At 34.6% G+C, this 20,225-nt stretch overlaps 1 protein-coding gene across 2 annotated transcripts; it reads right to left on the reverse strand.

Annotated features, from left to right (window-relative positions):
* Positions 1 to 1,414: 1,414 nt before the first annotated feature.
* Positions 1,415 to 14,863, reverse strand: LOC131044818 (protein TRIGALACTOSYLDIACYLGLYCEROL 5, chloroplastic). 2 transcript variants are annotated; one of them, XM_057978267.1, is made up of 3 exons: positions 14,631 to 14,863; positions 1,762 to 1,912; positions 1,415 to 1,671 (listed from the first exon to the last, which is right to left on the reverse strand). In XM_057978267.1, the coding sequence occupies exons 1-3, from the start codon at positions 14,746 to 14,748 to the stop codon at positions 1,578 to 1,580; spliced, it is 363 nt and encodes a 120-aa protein (XP_057834250.1). In that variant the 5' UTR covers positions 14,749 to 14,863; the 3' UTR covers positions 1,415 to 1,577. The 2 variants fall into 2 exon arrangements, with proteins under 2 accessions (XP_057834250.1, XP_057834243.1); XM_057978260.2 differs by having other exon boundaries at positions 1,762 to 1,918; positions 14,631 to 14,853.
* Between the last annotated feature and the right edge of the window lie 5,362 nt (positions 14,864 to 20,225).

A 20,225-nucleotide genomic window follows, 5' to 3' on the forward strand; every position in this document is an offset into this window, starting at 1 on the left:
TCTCATGATGATGGCATGTCTCTTACTTTTGGTGTGACTCGAACATGTCCCTCAAAGCCTATTAAGGATCCTCCTACTCTATCCTCAAAGCCGACCTACCCTTGGCTTTAGATCAACTCCAACTTTCACCTTGTTGTTAACACTTTGGCTCTGCCTTCTCATGTTGACAAGCTCTTGATAGAGGAATTTCCCCTACTTCCCCTCGTTTTGAGAATGTGGATGCTAATGTCTTGTAGAATATTTGAGGAAGAGAGGTCTTCTCAAATTATTACCCTAAACTCATGTTGAATCATTAGGCAAGAGGCATACCCATTGTAGGTGTGGTATTGTCTAAGTGGGACATAAAGGTCCCAACCCTTATATTCGCTTGTTCTAGATTCTCATAGCTTGGTTGCGGTTGTTCCTCTCTTTTGTTTGGGATGTTTTTCTATTTCACCTAGCCTTGGGATTGTTTTGTCTTGCCTTACGACAATTTTGTAAAGGCTTGAGACTCTAGTTTCTTGCTCTTTTTCTTTGTTGTGTGGTCTCCTTTTGTACAAGGGTCGAGGCCCTTTCACAATCCCTACTTACCTTAATCAAAAAAAAAAAAAATGTTGAATATCACATTCACAAGATAGTTGATAAATTTCAATATATCAACTATCTACAACCTCCATACCCAGCTAACAATCTAATAAGCAATAACATTTAATCTATACACATTAAAATAGCCTTTGACATGAAATTTAAAGATAGTTGATAAATTTCAATATATCAACTATCTACAACCTACATACCCAGCTAACAATCTAATAAGTAATAACATTTAATCTATACACATTAAAATAGCCTTTGACATGAAATTTAAGTTATAATATAGCCTGTCCAATATGCAAACACATATTTATAACAAATATGAAACATGCTTTCAAAGTAGATGTATGAAAAAGTAAACTACAAAATAACTTGTATGGATTAAGTAATATTGAATAAGTGTAAGCTCACATAGCTGACTTGTATTCTAAATACTGAAGAGAGATAAGATTCTTAAATAAGATCAATTAACCCAATACAATCGTATAAGTTTACTTGCATTGGTTACTATATTAAGTATATGCTGTTGTAATTTCTAATACAGTTATAATGATTGTTGCACATTGTATTGATTTTAATTGATTATAAGTGTTGCACAATAAATTTTTATTATAGAAATTGAAAGACAGTTTAAATTCTTAAATGATGTAATGTAAACTAATCAAGTGCAATTATTCTAAATTAAATGCAAGAGTCAATGAAGTAATCAAATTTTTTTTGTTGAATTCATAATCCAAATTAATTTGTACATCCTTTCTTTTTTAATCTCAAACATATTATAAGACATATAGATACCTAATACATATTTATTAATGGATAAAAAATAATTCGATCCTAAATCTCAGCCCATAAAAAATTGTACATTTTCATATCAATATTTTGGCAAGAATATTTAGAACATTTTAACAAAACAATTTGAATGTAATTCTCTCTCTGTATATGTATATATTTGTTAACAAGAAATATTACACAACATTTAACATTTGCTATTGTCTTTAACCAAGTCATCTTCTCCTCGACTTTATCTCTTTTTCGACAGCTTCTAAAGCTTTTCTTGAGGAAAAAATGAGATCATTCAATACATCTTCAATTCGATCCCTACAAATAGTAACAAACCTATCAAACATTAGGGAAGGAAAGGTAGCAAACCTATCAAATACTTTGAATTAGGCATCCAGAGTAACTCACCCATAAGAAACGTTTCCTTGCTTTCCAAAAAGATTACGAACATTGTCAGAAGCCCAACCCCTCCCTATTCCATAACCAAACCCAAGTCCCACACCACATCCAGCACCAACACCAAATCCAAGATGCAGCCCTGGCACTCCAACACCTAGACCTGCGCCTATCTCATTAAAAGAAACGTGTTAATGCCAATAGCTGCATAGTTCACCAAATTAACTCCCATGACAATATATTGAAACTGCATGATCACAATGAATAATCATCCACCTGGTGACACCGACTATTTTTTGCACATTATGATATCCATCACACATTTAGTATCATGTACATCACCATCTCAATATTAAGAGCATGCGCATTTCGACTAGCTCTGTGTTGTGTTTCTTGAACATATGACAGAAACATTAATTGAGGCAGCACAGCAGCAACATTTGATATGTTATTGCAACACTTGAATCAAGCAAGTGGTTTTTTTATGTGCGAGCAAGATATGAGAGACATGATCAATCCAAGAGATTAGGAGTGGTCTTTTTATCACATGGACAACCACCCATTTAAACCACTTTGTATCATATGTACAGCTAGAACCTAATAGTATTGAGTTCAAACTTCAAATAACAACAGCCGTTTATACAAGAGTGTTTTGGTGATTTTTTCTCGAGTCTAAGTTTCCTCCACCACCGTATCGTGACCAAGAATTGAACATAAGACTATCACAATGAGCACTCTATTGAATGAGTAAAATGATATAAAATGAAGCAATGTAAACAAGTGCAGTGTTATCACCCAAGTGAGTTTATGAGGACCACACTATAATGATGGTCACATATTTCAATCGAAGCTTTTTATAGACTTAAATGATCTCAATGGTTAGGAGCAATCAGTCACTTTCTAACTGTAATTATAGTGGTATGATGCCACAAGGATCGCTCAAGCTCATGAAAGACAGATTCTCATAAATCACTACTCAAACTCTGGTTCCAAAAGATTGACAATATTAAACATTCAGTTTAATTCCCAGAAAAAGACTAGTATAACAAAAAGATTAATTTATTATAATGCGCTTTGCATTTGCCCCCAAACTCTAATACACAATAATAATGCAGCAAATATCCAAGCACATTGCAGCTTTAAATAATTGAACCTAGACAACTATTTAGTGCAGGACCAACCCAGCATAAGTAATAAATGTTGGCAAGTTAAATAAACAAATTTGCATTTAATTCTAAATGGGCCGACCCCATTTTAGTGTCTCTTGGAAGAAGAGACATCATTCTTGATGCTGGCCGACCTGCCTATGTGAAGTGCCACTTTTGGAAAGAATAAGATTAAATCTATTTATAAACAAGGCCGAGCCTCTTAGAAAGGTCACCTCCTTTGGGCGAAGGGGTGTTTTGACAGCTATATGCAATACAAGTTGTGTGGGGGAATCAACGGATACCCATCCCCATCTATAGCAGAATTGAGAGCAGATCAACTAAAAGCAGAAATAGCAGAAGGACTTGAAGAAGAGGAATTCTCATAGATATATAAATCTGAGCAAGCAGCATCGAACCAATCAGCATCAGCACATATCATATACTCTGCAATAATCTTATATTCTACAAGTATAGTGGTATGAAATGAATTATGAAATAGTAGAATCAACACTCAACTCATATAATATACTCTATATTATTGATCTATTTATAACCCATCAATCAATCATGTAGAGAAGAGAAGGAAACGCAAGAGAGGGAGAACTGATATGAGATCACCATCTAAGAAGGCCACCTCATGATGGATGACTGACGTGTGTACCATATGTGGGCCAAGGGGTATAAAGTCTGCTATTGGGCTTAGATAGGAGGATTTCCAGGCACCCTATCATGGAGAATTCATAAGCAGGTGGATAAGGTGACATGAATAGGAAGGGAAGGGGCGAGCATTCCCACTAGGTACGCCACCCCATGATGGATGACTGACATGTCTGCCACATGTGGGCCAAGGGGATATAAAGTCCGCTCTTGCTCTTAGTGAGGGTTGCTTTGGGCCAGCCTATCATGCTCTCATTGAAACCCTAATATAGTTGAATACTAATAATGAATATAGATGTGAAATGACTTATCTAATGGATTATGATGATTATTATATATACATATTTTTACTTATATGTGTGATCCCTAACCCTTGTAAGAATAATTGATTTATGAATTATATATATATATTCAATATTGTTAATATGATTGCAGGACCTGCACCAGGATTTATCGTGCTTAAATCATTTTAATTGGTAAAGTTATAACACTAACTACTTTACATTTTTTATTTCAGTGCAATTTGTGATTTTAGGGCAAGATTCAGGGCAATCCCAAAAGGGGACATTACAGCAAAGCATTTATAAAATTGCACAAAAGAATTTCAAAGAAAGAATTCAAAGTGATTGATATCCTCACATGACAAAATGATTGAATCTTGCATAATCTCTCACATAAGCTCATTATTATTCTTCCTTGAATTAGAAAGTTGAACAAATGGGATGCGAATACCCTCAACTAGCTTGAAACATACAAAAAAAAAATCCCGCTCACTTTCCCAACTGGTGATATAACGAAGTTCGAGATGAAACCAATCAGTTGCGCTTCCTACCAAAGTCTAAATAATACGAATTGTGAAATCTTCATGTACTATATATTAAATTATGCAATCAAGCCATTGTGAAAGCTGATATACGTTCATCAAGAATTCAATTTCCATTGCCATAAAATTTTGGGAAAGTTTTCCTCATTACCTCAAGCTTGGGGTAGAGTGTCATGATGATAAAATTGGGTAATGACTTCACTAGGGTTTCTCCAACAAGTAGAAGGAACAACAAGATTTATTTTGCCCTTCTATTCAATATTATGTATTCTTTTCAGATCCGGAATTAGTGAAGGCACTAGCAAAGCATTACATCCGTGAAGATTATCTTGTGAACTTGGACTTCACAATCATAAAACACAATCTTTACTCCCTCCCAAAAGTAGATTTTGATGGCATTTTTCTTGTGGATTTATATTGTTCTTCACAATTTGTGGCAAATTTCATCAAAGAAGCAAGAAATAATATCAATGACAAAATAGGGAGTGCTTTGAACATCCTTAGTCTCCCCGAGTGCCCCTTCATTTAAGTTCAAAAATATAAGATGACAAGGATCACAAAAGCTATTAGCTATATGATACACAATGCTACTCTACATAAGCCTTCCTCAAATCGAGGTGGTAGCTCAAAATATGAATCTCCTTCAATCTAATAGATAGTGCTTCTTCTCTATGTATTTCTCAAATTACCTACTAGTTTTGTTTAACTTATATTTTCTTACATTCAGTTTAAAGAAAGATTCAAAAGAAAGCAGACGCAATGTCCATAATATGAATCAAAGAGATAAAATTACAAGGCAAGGAAACCTAGTTAACACAAAAGCACCATTAAGCATTTGTTAGTAGGAAGAAGGGAGAATGTAATCCACCACTTGGCCCTTTAACCATTTTGCCTCTTTCTGTATTCGCAAAACTTTTAGAGCACGTAATGCCTTATAAGTTTCCATTGTCTCATAATTCTTATAAGGGTGAATGTAAGATCAACCCAATTACAACTCAATCATCTATTTTTTGTTAAGCCTAACTACAAAAGCCCTTAATTATATCGTGTATTTTAATTTGTAATTTCGTGTCCTGTTTGCATATTTTCTTATGTCACCCCCCATGCTTTTTGTATACTCAACTCTATCACAAACTTGAAGGCATGAGAGGGAACAATGGACCCAAGTTGTAAAGAAATAATGTTATAAGAAGTTAAGAAGTGATGTAGAAATAAATTCTATCAGTAAACCTGAAAAATGTGAAAACTGTTCTCAAATTTCATGGGCATGAACAAAATCAGACACAACATGAACGAGGAGAAATAATACACAGATAACAAGTGATAAGTATAAAAAGATTATAAAATCCTTAATTGAATTTCAAAAGTGGTAAGCAGCCAAATATGGACTAAAGCGTAAGTCAACGATGCAACTAGAACTTTATATAAGCCAAGGATTTAGTACCTAGATAGATTACAACGAAAGAAAAACAAAATGCAATCGTGGAACTTGAAGATAAAGAAACACTCTCAACAAGATGCGGTGCCTGTTAAAATAATTAATAAATGAATTTCATTCATGATGAACATGGAAATAAAGAACTTAGATGTGTCCAGGTTGTTGACCGTTAAGTCTAGTTTGTTGTGAATAGTATTAGTTTGTTGGTAAATTCCTTAACAGAATTATAGCATGACTGTTGAGGTTACCATATCTATTTATAATTTTATATCTATCATTAAATGAATAAAAGTGTGCCGGAAGTCATTCAACTGTTTCTTCTATTCTGCTCTCTTTTTTAATATGGTATCAGAGCCTTGTCTATGTTGCTCTCAATAGCAGTTATGGGGATCAGAAATATGCTTCTCTCATAAGTATTGGAAGGCATTGTGTCTGCAATTTGTCCATAAACGTTGGATCCTCCATATATTTAACAAGGGATGAGGATGTAGTAGCCAAAGCATAATCAATTGGAGAAAGCTACGGCTAGTGTGTTTAAGGGTGCTGCTGCGTGGACCTATGGTGAATATCTAAAAGATTGCAGAAGAATTACCTATGCTTGCTGGTTTCTAGAGGAAGAAATAGAGTACAAAGTGCAAAAGGGTCACTAAAGCCCCTATGGCTGCTGCAAATCCTTCTATTTTGTGATACATTCATTGAGATATTTTTTTTGCTTTCCATCAGAGAAGTATCTGAAAATGGAAACACATCTAGAAAAATTTAATGGTCATAATTTGCATACATGTAATGTGAAAATACAAATGCAATTGATTAACTAAAATTTATGGGGTATAGTAATGGCACAAAAGTAGTTCATTGATTCAAAAAGTAAAAATGAAAAAGCCAAGTTCATTACTGGCCTTACTCTTTCAGATTCAATTTTAATTTGGTTAAATCATCTGGAGAAATTTGGGATGAATTAAATAAGTTGTTTTAAGCAAAAGCAATAAATTCAAAGTTCTCTTTGAAGCTGCAATTATTTAGATTCAAGATGTCTGATGAATTTACTATGTCTAGCCACATTAGCAATCTGAGATCTCTCATTAAACAGCTAGCAGAAGTTGGTGTTGCAGTAGAAAATGAGGATGCTAAAGCTATCTAATTAAATAGTTTGCCTCCAAAATATAGCTAGGTTACCGGGTTCAGCTGATGGGGTTCACCTAGCTTGCTCACACTTCACCTAGTTGGTGTTGCTCAATTCCACCAACCTCTCCATGTCTAGCTATATGCTCTAAGACCTCCAAGTCCTTCTCAATCTCTTCTAGGGCTAGCTTCTTGTCAATCTCAAGGTGTTTGCATCAAGTGTTTAACTAAGGAACCCTACCATTTCAAGGTGTTTCCCACTTGCTCATTCTTGCTATCTTGTCTTCAAGTTGTCAATTTTACCTCCTGCAGTTGTGAGTTGTTGCAGAGGTGTGGAGGTGGCTTTTAACATGAAATGAATTCCTTTTAGGTCCATTTGTGGTTTTCATTCATTACCTTTCTTACCGATTTCACCATTTTGCCTAGAAAAAGGGCTACAAGGAATGAGCCCCGATTAGGCCTCCAAAATCCGGTTTTTTGTGGGTTTAGAGGAAAACGGTCCAAAAGACCTTGCAACAAGGTTTGATTTTCTTCAATCATACACCTATCCCCAAGTGATTTCAGTGGTTTTGGTTTCCCAACTCACCGTACAATGCCCTAACCCAAAAATGGGGGTTTACTAGGGTTTTTAGGCCTCTAAACCGGCAATGACTGGTCAAGTTTGTGAAATGGGCATCAAGAGGTCTTGTCAAGGCTTCTCCTTGCTATGGCAACTCTGTATGAACTTCATGGACCCCTCCAAAAGGTTTGGTTGTGGTTTTGTGCTCACCCCTGCACTATGCACTCAAGTTTCACCCTGTCTTCTCTAGCCGGGTTGCTCCTGGACTCGCCTAGAACAAGGTGGTAGCCATATCAAACATCACCTCCAAAACTTCTCCCTGCATATGTACACTGTAAAAGTGGTTGCCTTCCATGTCCCAACAGGCCGTGATGGTAGCACGGAGGGATTTTATGGGGCAACCATTTTACATAAAATTGCTATATACAAGCCAAAACTGGCTGATTGCAAACAAAACTATGAAAACACCAACACACACTAACTACAAAGCTTGAAATGAATTAAATGACTCTGAAACACACCAAGGAAACTCAATCCATTACTGGATCAATGGATTCAATCCATTTGTATTCACATTATGAGCAAAATAAGCCAAAATAGTGACAAACAGTACAAAAATTAGTAGTTTCAGATTGTTGATCATACAAAAACAAAAACTCCAACCTTGGTAACCGTGCAAGAGGAGGTTCTTATAGTCTTCCCCACGTGTGGAGACATTCTAGGGCGTTGTGCTATCCCTAACTCCATCGCTAAGCATTTTAGGACAAAAATTGTCATGACAACTTTCAAAAGTTGTCATGACAACTTTTACAACTTTGCACTTTTTGCTTTGTCAACCTAGGAAACCTATTTCAAGTCATTACTCATGACTTTAAAGCATTCCTAAGACTATTCTAAACCTCTCCAATGCTCACACCAAGTTTTGCCACTTTTGACCATCAAGAAGGTCAATTTCCTACTCAAACCACTACTTATGCACAAAATGCAAACCTTGGAAGAAACTAACTCAACTAGGCCTACACTTGACTCATCACACTCACTCTTGGACCCTCCTAGAGTCCTTATTAAGTACCTGACTTGGCTAAAGTCAGTACAAGCCAAAATTGAGAAAAGACTATAAGCCTAAGTCCTAAGTGCTCCTGCACCATCGGCCCCCTACCCCCCTAGTCCTGGTCCGGTCCTAGTCTGATCCGCCTGTGGTCCGGACAGGGTCCGTGTTCCACAGGCTTGGTCAAACCCGGGAGGTCGGCAGCCAAAAAACATGTTTGTTTTTTTTGCAAAATTTAATTTTTTATGAAATCCACCTCTTAAAAATAAAAAGAAAACCCTATAAGTGACTTTTAAAACATAAACTTGGCTCATTTCTCCTCATTTGTGTTGCAAACAAAAGTTTTTTGTTAGCAAGTTGAAGAAAGGGTGAATGAAGTTTGGCTTCCAAAATCAAATCGCAGGAGTTGAAGACTGATTTTTGAAGCTTCAACAAGTGTTGCAGCATCATTTCCACACATTTGCAAGCTCCCATTAGCTGCAAGAGGTAGGTTTTGAACATTTTTTTCAACTATTTTTGTTTCATAAATTGTCAAACATGATACATTAATTGTTTTTCATTATTTTGTTTTTGTTTTTGAATATGTTCATATTATTTCTTGCCATAGGAACTAGAATGGCATCTACCTCTTCCTCCATTGGCACAAATGAACAATCAAAACAAAGAAATGATCCAAATTCTCCCCTATGGAAGTATGTTGACAATATAAAACCGCTTCCAGGAGTTGGGGATTCCGTTGGAGATGCCAAGGATGTGGTATTGAACGTAATAGTTCATATTATCGGGTGGTAAGCAATTTTTGTGGAATACTAGGAAGAGGCATCAAAAAATGCCCTGGAAAAGAGGGTAAACCTATACCAGATGAGACAAGGATGAAATATATTAGGGAGCATGACGCAGAAAAAGAAAGAGAAGCCCACAGATTGAATCAAACCGCACCAAAAAAAAAAAGGGAATGCAAGCCCCATCTAATTCCAATGTTGTAGTAAAAAACCACCCCTTCTTTTCCACAATTGAACCTCAAAGTGAAGCATCCTTGACACGCAAAAGAACATTGTTGACCAAGATGTAGCAAGGTGCATATATGCAAATGGGTTAGCTTTCAATGCTGTTTGCTCCCCATATTGGAAGCAAATGTTGAGAAGTGTTAATGAAGCTCCATGAAGGTATAAGGGCCCAGGTTATGAGAAGGTACGTGGAACCTTATTGGAAAAAGAGATGAAGGGGGTTGAAGATGCATTGAAACCCATAAGGGATTAATGGGCTGAGACATGTGTATCAATTGTTTCAGATGGGTGGAAAGATTCTAAAAATCGTCCCTTGATCAATGTCATAGCGGTGTCCCCTAAAGGGGCAATGTTTTTGAAAGCTGTGGATTGTGAGGGCCAAGTAAAAGATGGCCAATTTATTGCAAATATTCTCATCTCCGCCATTGAGTCAGTGGGATCCCACAATGTTGTCCAAGTCATAACAAACAACGCAAAAAATTGTAGAGTTGTTGGTTTGTTGGTTGAGGAACGCTATGATCACATCTTTTGGACACCTTGTGCAGTCCATTCACTCAATCTTATGCTACAAAAGATTGGGAATAAAATTAAATGGATCAGAGATTGTGTTAACAGATTATGTAAATTAAAGCACTTAAAACCTTATACCGGTATAACTGATTAAGCATTAAAACATAAATGAAAACCAGAAAATCCAAGCCATGCAACCATGACACAATACACCATGATTTGTACATGGAAAACCTCAATGAGGAAAAACCACAATGGAAAACCTTACCCACAGTCAGATGATACTTCTGCAGCAAGTATATGATTACAATAGGGGCTTGCACATGCAGGAAGGCACACTACCTAGAGTGCACTGCTCATCACAATGGAGTCTCACTGACTACAGAGATGTCAACCACCTCAAGATGTTTGGACTACAATCCAGAAAGAAGAACTGTCGGTGATAGCATCAAACATGCCAGATTACAATTCCGGTTAAGCTCAATACCGAAGGTCTAAAACCTCTAACATAAACCCAACTCGAACAACTATGATTGACCAAATCCTCTGCACAAATGATTATTACATTATTCGCTCCTTGTCGATTCCCATATATCCACATCTATAATCTACAATGAGATCTTACATACATTTATACCAACCCGGGACCTAACCAATTAGGTCGGCCACACAAATGATAATACAATAGATCCATTACATAATCCTGAAATAAAATCATAACACATGTCGGCCTAAGGCCAAACAAATATCATCCAATCAATAAAACATCCCAGAAGCGCATTGGAGAATCCACCAACACATTTCATGCAAACCGGTCCATAACCTAGATAGCACCGAACCTAAATTAGATCCACACACGCCAAAGCAATGACACCAATTAGTCGAGGCATGAACACGATCACCATCACCATCTTGAATCCCTTCTAGAAACTGCACCAACACCACTTATGTATAACATCAAAGATCTTCAATAAAGTTGTCAGTGAAACCCTTACCGGATCAATAAAGCAAGCTTACTAGAACATACGATAGCATCCGATCATCAAGTCAATACCAACTAACTGAAAAATACTTCGGAAGCATATGAACCATCCATATAGATTTATTCCATCAACCAGATCATACCGGTGACAATCAACTGAAAGTCTTCCTAGTCCAATCCATCTACCGGAAGCCGGTAAACAACCATAACAGCAAGTGTTGACATCAATGACAAAACATCAATGCAACACATAATCAATTCTATCATATGGCCAACACCCCTCGCTGTCAAAGTTTTATCACAAGTTTGATTAATTAAAATTTATTATTTATAGTTTACTTTGTCTTCATAGGTTGCTAGTTCATCTACTTGAGAAAGAAATTGGAGAACATACTCTTTCATCCACTCAGTAAAGCGCAATAGGTTGCTATCAAAAAGAGCGGAGAATTTAGTATATGTGCACTCCAACCTATGTCTTCTTTCACACAAACAACGTGACTACAACCAAGGGGAAACAAAGATGTGGGATATAGAGCTAGAGCATATTGATTTGGATGCTTTTGCTTCTCAGCTTGTTGCATTAACACTTGGTGACTTGGATAGCAAGCAAACTTAAAGTGCAAGTGCAAGTGCAAGTGGCATTGGCATTGTTCATCTAATGTCAATGTCAATGATGATGATGATGATGATGATGAGGAGGAGGAGGAGGAGAATGAGGATGATGAATTAGACAATCCATTTGATGATTAAACTTTAAATTGTTGAAAGTTGAAACAATGATACTTGAATATTTTGCCATTTTGAATCTTGATATTAAACTTGATGTATATGATGCTATTATGGTATGATTATGATGCTATGATTACAAGTTTATGTTGGTTTTGTTGTTTATATGATGCTATGTGACATGCTAATCTTAATTTATGCTTATAGGCTGCATATATATATATATATATATATATATAAATAATTTACATGTTTTTGTACTAACGAACCCAAACCCCTTTTCAAAATTTTGCTGTACCGGCGTACTAGTTCTTTGAACCCGAACCGGCAACTTAGAAATATAGCAATGTTACTTTTACTTTCAGTTCGATGCCTTCACATTTCACAGATTTTAGAAGATGTGATTTTAGTACTATTAGTTGAAGAAAAGAGAGAAACTACATGAGATTCGGGAGGAGATACTCAAGAAGAAATTGCATTATACTCAAAGAAAAGGATGGGAAAGAGAATGTCAGGTAAAAATAAGATTGAGTGTTACTACTGTAGGAAAATAGGTCATACTGCAATTAATTGTAAAATTCGTGCAAGTGAACTTTTCAAAGGGAAAGTTAAAAAATCAGTAAATATAGCTGTTGTTGAGGAACCACCAAATGTTGATAGTGATGATGACATCATTAAAGATAAAGAGCTTGTTCTATTTTGAAGAGGCCAATGCTTTGAAGACGGGGAAGGATGTAGTAAAAGATAGCTAGATGCTCAATAATTTGAGGTGCTTACAGATCAAATAAATTATATCTTGTTGGTGTTACCAGACATACATGTGAGGTTTGCTGTCCGATAATTTGAGGTGCTTATGGATCAATTATTCATTAAGGGGGATTTGTTATAATAAGTGATAAATGAATTTCATTTATGATGAATGTGGAAATAAAGAACTGTAGATGTGTCCAGGTTGTTGACTGTTAAATCTAGTTTGTTGTCAATAGTCTTAGTTTTCTGTCAGACATATTCAGTTTGCTGGAAAACTCCTCAACGAAATTATAGCATCACTGTTGAGGTTACCGTATCTATTTATAAGTATCATAAACTGAATAAAAGTATGCAACGAGTCATTCAACTGTTTCTTCCATTCTGCTCTCTTTCTCTGTTGTTTTTTAACAGTGCACAACTTCCAACTCGTGAAGACAGAGAAAAATCAACAAGTCGAGTGGCAATCAGCACTCGTCCATTTCACCAGGGGATTGCATTCAAGTGTGTCACTTATCTTCACAAGACATGAGAGATGGACAATTTTTGGGGGGGCTAATTGAATATTTTTTCTTAGCTGATGCTTCCACAAGATGCAACTGTCTCTACATTGGCAAGTAGAAAGCTTGTTGGAAAAGAAAGATATCTACGCTTCTCTAGACAACCGATATCATTACCACCTCCCTCCATGGGCACTTTCTTTGTGCAATATCCCTCGCCTTCCCCACCCTAAGAGGAAGACATTGATGTAGCACGTTCTTCAAATTACTAACAATCTTATTGATCTCCCTATGTATCTTTAGCTTCTATGGTTATATGTTAATGAATTCCACATTGATTAACTTATATTATCAATAATTGAGAATAGACATTGGTCATCAATTTATTATCAAATCAATGACAATATATAGATGTTTAGCTTTATTTCTCATAGAAGCAGTTGCCTCCGATTGTTGCTAGCTTTGGAGCTCTCCTTCAACAATTTTCTAATTACTCTTTGCTTGCACACTATCATGAGCACTACAAGTTTGATTTGTGACCATTATAGATAGTACAAGTGGCATGTCAATAGAATAATAAAAGGAGCATAAATTTTAAATCTAGTAAATAAAGAGAGCTTATTAATAGGCATCAAGTCAGTCAATTGTATAAGCAAAATTAAGAACTATTCATACTGTGGAAGCCATCAATGATCGCAAACTAGCATCTTCATTCTTGTCAAAGTTCTCCGATCCTTGATACTACGAGTGTTTTTCCTTTGGTTCTACTAGCATCAAATTCGTGTCACTAAGCACTCCCAAAAAAAATCCTTAATAAAAGCTTTTTGGACAAGCTCTAGCTCCTCCCCAAAATAAATGGCTGTGGAAGAAATGGATGTGCGAAGACCGCATACTTGGCATGCATCTTTCCACCATGCTAGTGGCAATTGTTGAACCAAAATGTGCCAAGTAAATCATCTATGTCACTCATTTTAAAGACGTGCAGGTGTTTGCATCGGATAGGAATGAAGCCCTAATGGGATGTGATTAAACATTCCACAGTGGAACAAACCCAACTAACCTCCCATCTCTTTTCAATAATTCTTAATGCTTGATCCTAATTTTAGATGTGGACAGACTCCATTCTTAATCAAGTAGGACTCGAACATAAAACAATCTGTGAGCTGGGATCCACGATCATTAAGTTAAAGCCCTCATTGCAGCAAAAATTTTTGGTGCTTCTTATTATAGATTGGGTGTGACTTATTTTCTCCACTACCCTGTTTCTCTCCAACAATCTCATCAGTCTGTATTTGGAATATATATATATATATATATATTAGTTTCCATCTAGGTGCTTCTACTGGATTTGCACCATAAACACCTACAAATTTATATCTTTTGACACCTTCAGATTTTTTATGTACATATATAGTAGTTCACTCATTCCATTACAACCCTTTCCTGCACTCGTTAACATACGAAAGGATTAAAAATGGCCCTTTGCTTACCAGTGGCGAAGCCTAGAGACTGTCAAGAACGAACGCAAATTAAGACCCTTTGACAAGAGAATACCAAAGAAGAAGAAGAAGCAGCAGCATCATCATGAGATAGTAAGTGAAAAAAATAACTAACCCCCGATGAGACCGAATCCAACCCCTACACCACAGCCGATGCCGATTGCCATGGCGGGTCCAATCTTCCCTCCATTTCCGTCTCCCACGTTCCACGCTTTCCTTTTCATCCTCCCCATTTCATTTGCCTTCCCTTTCTCCTCTTAGATCGTTCTACTGCTCTCCCCACTTCGGACGATTTCGTCTCCTAAATACATCGCTCCGTTACCTATTGGATTTTTTAATTTTATTTTTTACTATCTGTCCTTTGAAGGAAGATAATGGGTTTCGTGGAGAGAATTTAACTTTCTTTTTTTCAAAATTTTAATCATGTAATTTTATTTTTAAAATTTTGTAGTGTAAACAAAACAAAAAGAAAAAAAATATTACGTCGTCATTAGGAGTTGTATTACCATTTTACTAAGATCCAATACTCTAGCAAGTCATATGTATTACCATTTTACTAAGTCAATGAAGATTAAAAATTGATTTATATCATGTAGAACTTTGATTAGTATAATGGAAGTTGATTTTGATAGTAAGATTTATGAGAGTGTAGTTGAAGTTGATTTTATGTCTTATAATAAATATTTGTTAAATTTTGATGAAAAAGTGATTTGATAGCAAGGAATGCAAAGCGTCAAGATGGAGATAGAGAGAGGGAGGGAGAGAGAGAGAGAGAGAGAGAGAGAGAGAGAGAGAGACATAGGAGATAGAAAGGGAGAGGGATACATAAAAAGAAAAAAGATAGAGAGAGGTAGAGAGAGAGAGAGAGAGAAATAGAGAGATAGACATAAGGAGATAGACAAATAGAATGGAAGAGGTAGAGGGAGAGATAAAGATAAAGAGATAGATAAGTATATAGGGAGGGGAGAGATAAAAGGAAAAGATATATATATATATATATATATAGAGAGAGAGAGAGAGAGAGAGAGATGTGGCACTACGATAAAGGGATAGAGAGATAGGGATATAAAGAGATAGAGAGAGGGGGAGAGCTAGAGTGTGTGTGTGTGTGTGTGTGTGTGAGAGAGAGAGAGAGAGAAGATATAAAAAGATTGAAAATGAGTGTTACTAAATTATAAATAAATATTGTTGTTAATGAATACTAGTTTAAGATTAGCAATTATTGTAAATTTATTACAATTAATTTTGAAAAGCTATCAAATTATATATGATTAATTGTTTCCTATATGAATTCTAGAGAAATGTTTCATCTTTATCAGTATTGAGGAAAACAAAGCTCTACTATTAAACAAAGAACTATATGCAAGATTAACTCTTGAGAAAAACTATCACAGTTGTGGAAGATATTGAAGATGATGCTAAAAACAATGGTATTAGAGGATATTCGTCGGAGCTTAAATTAATAGGAAGCATAGATGAGCTTAGTGGGAAGGACATTGATTGTTTCTTTAAGTTCAAGTTATTGTATCTCATAGAAAATTTGAATCTCTCCCCTTTTCTGGCCAACATCTTGTTGGAGGCACTAGTAGAAATATGGCAATAATATGGCAAATAAATGATCAGGTGACTAAAACTTTTAGTCACAACAACTAAAAATGACTAAATTCTAGTCTTTTTTGCAACACAGCTATAAATGACTAGATAAATGACTAATTTGGTCACACAAATAAAAAAGACTAAATAAATGACTACTACTCCTCTATTACAAATATATTTTAAAAATTAGAAACAAATATATCCTATCATTTCAAAATATAACAAGTTTCTAAATTTACATTTAAGAGAATTTTATTAAAAATATTTAAAATTAAATTGACTAAGATTTTAAATTCATATAAGAAAATAGAAAATTATTCTAAAAATTTATATCAAAATACTTAAAAAATTAGAAACAATTATATCCTATCATTTTATCATATTTTAAATAAATTTAAATTTTTTATAATAAATATTTTAAAGTAATATATATTGATATTATAAATTAGAATACTATTAATTTTTTATGGTTTATTAGTAAATTAGAATGTCATATATACGATTCTATAAAAATATAGTGTTGTTATATGGAGCCTAATGAGACACGGAGGTTAAATTGTTCGTTAAGGACGTTGTAAACAAATTACAGATTAAATTATTTTTTTCTAAATTTGAATATAATTAAATTCATAGAGGTATAAATGAATCATTAATGAATTTAACTAAATTGAATAATTTTATCCAATATAATTGAAATATTATTTTAATTATAATTAAAGCATATTATATTAAATTACCTTATAAAATTAGATTATCCAATCTCTCTCACATTTTAATTATAGACATGAGAAATCCATGAACTTTAAAATAAAATATTGATTTGAAATCAAGATGGGAAAGAAATAAAGTGAGTCAATTGTACTCTATTTTTCGTCTAAATTATATTTACTTCATACATTATAAAATATTTTTGTATAATTTAAATTTGAATTAAATTTGCTTCACTCATTCATATTTATATTTTTTATAAATTAATTTGTATATATTGCTATTATGATTTTATATCTTCTTGTAGACACCTAAAAATGTTTCATTGATCATGTACTAATTATTAGTCTAAATTAGTTAAATAATTATTCAATTAAGTTAATTAATCTCATTCTTCTAATTTCATATTTCCTCATCATCTTACTAATTATTATATTTTCAATTTTATCATCGTTTAATCATTTAAACCATTTTCAAATGTTAATTAAATATTTATTATTTAATTACTAAATATATTCAAATAACAAATTGAATTTAAAATAAATTCAATATTTGAATTAAATCTCATGCAAAGATTAAATTGAAAATCAAAGTCAAAGTGCAAGCACGTGCTAAATTAATTAATTCAATTAATTAAATCAATTGTCTTTCCAATTCCTATTTCTATCTTCCACTTTGCTTTTTTCCAAAAAGCTTTCAATCGGTTAACTATTCAATCTATTTTAATTGATCATTTCAATTAATTGATTAATTACATCATTCTTTAATTATCCTCCAATCATTCTTTTTCTATCTTTCAATCAGCTTTTTTCTCAATCAGTTAACTCAATTAACAATTCAATCTATTATGTTCCACCTCCAAATCAGGAGTTCAACTATCAATCAACATGTGAGCTCACCTGAGTTCCAACTCTTAATAATTATGTTCCACCTCTCAATCAATCGTCTCCAAAAATCTATAAATTTAGCATTCAATCTCCATTTTCAAAAGAATCACGAACTTTGAATCTTTGTGTCAATTGTAGGTTGTTAGCGTAATATATGAGAGCCATCATACCACGAAGAAGAGAAGAACAATGGAAGCCATGATGCACAATAGGGAGTATAAATTTGATTATATTATAAATCTATTTCATTGGTTTATGTTTGAATATTTCTAATTAAACAATGATGATTTTAAGCATATACATTTTGGTGAACCTGACATGAACAGCTAATTAAACCTCTGTGTTTTCTGTGTGATTTTTGCAGATCGTACGGATTTTTAAACTTTTGCAAGTTTTTGTACGAATTTCAAAAGAAGAATCAAACATCACACAATCGCTTAGATAGAATCACGCAATCACATAGACAAAATTAGGCATTTGATCACACAGGGTGACCCATTCGTGCAGAACCTATCACAGGGTCACCCATTCGTGCAGAACCCATCATGCATTCGCCTAGATAACATTATGAATTCGTCATTCATATTTAGGCATTTTGTCTTCTTTATATATATATATATATATCCTTTGTTCTGTCTTAATTCTGTATTAAATTTTGTCAATCTGAAGATTTTTTATCCTTATATGATGCTTTCAATATAACATCTTATGGCACATAAGGTAAAATTTAAGAATTCGGGTGCTCGAAGAACAACAGAACAAAGGAGGCAAGCCAGACGTTATCAGCAAATTCTAAAGGCAGAAAAAAGGATACGAGACCTAGAGGACCAACCAGATATTGACAGATACAACAGCCCAGCTTTATCATACAAAATGAAATATGACTTGCTTAATATAGAATGGTTGATGAGAGATCTGACTAGGACCTCACAGTCTATTTTACAAGCTTTTGATTAAATTTAGGTTTTTTAGATTTTTTTAAAAATTGTATGTTTATCTGTCACGCATTCGCTTTGTTAGTATAATGGTGGGAAAATGGTGAATGATAAATCAAGAAGGAAAACTACCCTTTCCCTCAAAGAGAGATAAGAGTTTCGCTATCGATTACCATTCAAGCACTTTTCACCATTACATTAGAAAGGGGGAGAAGATAATTCACTAGATTCAATCTCTCCACATAAATATGGTAGATTGAATTTTGAATGAATTGGGTATGCCAAGTTGATCCCCTATTTCTTGTTTGAAATGGAAAGGAAGTTGATTGAATTATGTAATGCAAAAGTGACAAAGAATTGATTATAACTTGAGATTGAAATATAAGATGAAGTTGTGCACCTAGATCTGGTAATAAAATGTCGAGATGAAGTTGCCCTATGAATTTGAGGAAAAGTTGTCCAGACTGTGGTGGGAATGTAAACGGTCCTCCGAAAAAATCCGCGAAACGAAGAGGGTTTTTCTGCCTCTGCAAATGAAGCCCGAATTCGAAAGTACAGTTGGGCACCTGCAACCTACACACAAAAAATAGAGGAAAATGGGTTGGGATTAAGGGTTTGCCTTTAGTTCAAACCCCAGTTTTGGAATTAACCAAGTAATAAAACAAGGGCAGAGTGTGGATGGGGTGATGTAGAGGCCAAGGAAGAAGCTATTACTACAAGCTGAGCAATCTCTGGTCTCCGATCAGGCTAGAGGATTCGAGTTCGCATGTGTGAGGACCCTAATGCAGTAAAAAATTGCTAGGGTCGTAATTTTATGACACTACAGTTAGAATCACGCAATCGCGTAGATAAAATCACGCAATTGCTCAAACACTTTTACGCATTCGCTCAGACAGCATCACACATTAGTTTAAAAGGTAGTTTGGTTTGTTTTTGTTTTTTTCTTCTGTGTGTTTTTTGGTTACTGATTCCCTATTTGCAACGTGTGGCGACATTGTAGAGAAGGCTTGATCATCCTAGATTATTTTGGAAACCACTAACAATTTGATTGTAGGATCCTTTAGGGTTAAATCATTTTGGATTTTGCATTTAAAATTGACATGCATGCTTTCACACTTCAGTTTGGTGCTTAAAACAAATATGGTTAAAATTGGCATGCATGCTTTCACACTTTAGCTTGGTGCTTAAAACAAATCTGTTGAAAATTGACATGCATGCTTTCACACTTCAACTTGGTGCTTAAAACAAATCTGGTTAAAATTGACATGCATGCTTTCACACTTTAGCTTGGTGCTTAAAACAAATCTAGTTAAAATTGGCATGCATGCTTCCACACTTCAGCTTGGTGCTTAAAATTGACATGCACATGTGTATTTCACACCTCAGTTTGGGCTTTTAAAATGAACGTGAATCAAGCTTATCAATATAATAAATCACACATTGCAATATTTAAGGGAAAAATAACATTTTATTGTGTCTGGGGTGGACCTATTGTTGCATTAAGTACCTTTCCACCCACCTTCGGGGTCTTGGGGGAGAGGGAAAGGTGATAACGACACCCACTTTTCTTGTTAGTAGTGAGGG

This window comes from Cryptomeria japonica, chromosome 3 (genome assembly GCF_030272615.1).
Source record: "Cryptomeria japonica chromosome 3, Sugi_1.0, whole genome shotgun sequence".
NCBI classification, from domain to species: Eukaryota; Viridiplantae; Streptophyta; class Pinopsida; order Cupressales; family Cupressaceae; genus Cryptomeria; species Cryptomeria japonica.

Bases quoted from the DNA above. Each gene is read 5' to 3' on its own strand.
- LOC131044818 (XM_057978260.2), bottom strand. From the start codon at position 14,748: ATGGGGAGGATGAAAAGGAAAGCGTGGAACGTGGGAGACGGAAATGGA. The intron at 1,919-14,630 runs GTTAGTTATTTT...TTAATGAGATAG, and splicing joins TGGATTCGGTCTCATCGGGG to GCGCAGGTCTAGGTGTTGGA. The intron at 1,672-1,761 runs GTGAGTTACTCT...TACTATTTGTAG, and splicing joins CAAGGAAACGTTTCTTATGG to GGATCGAATTGAAGATGTAT.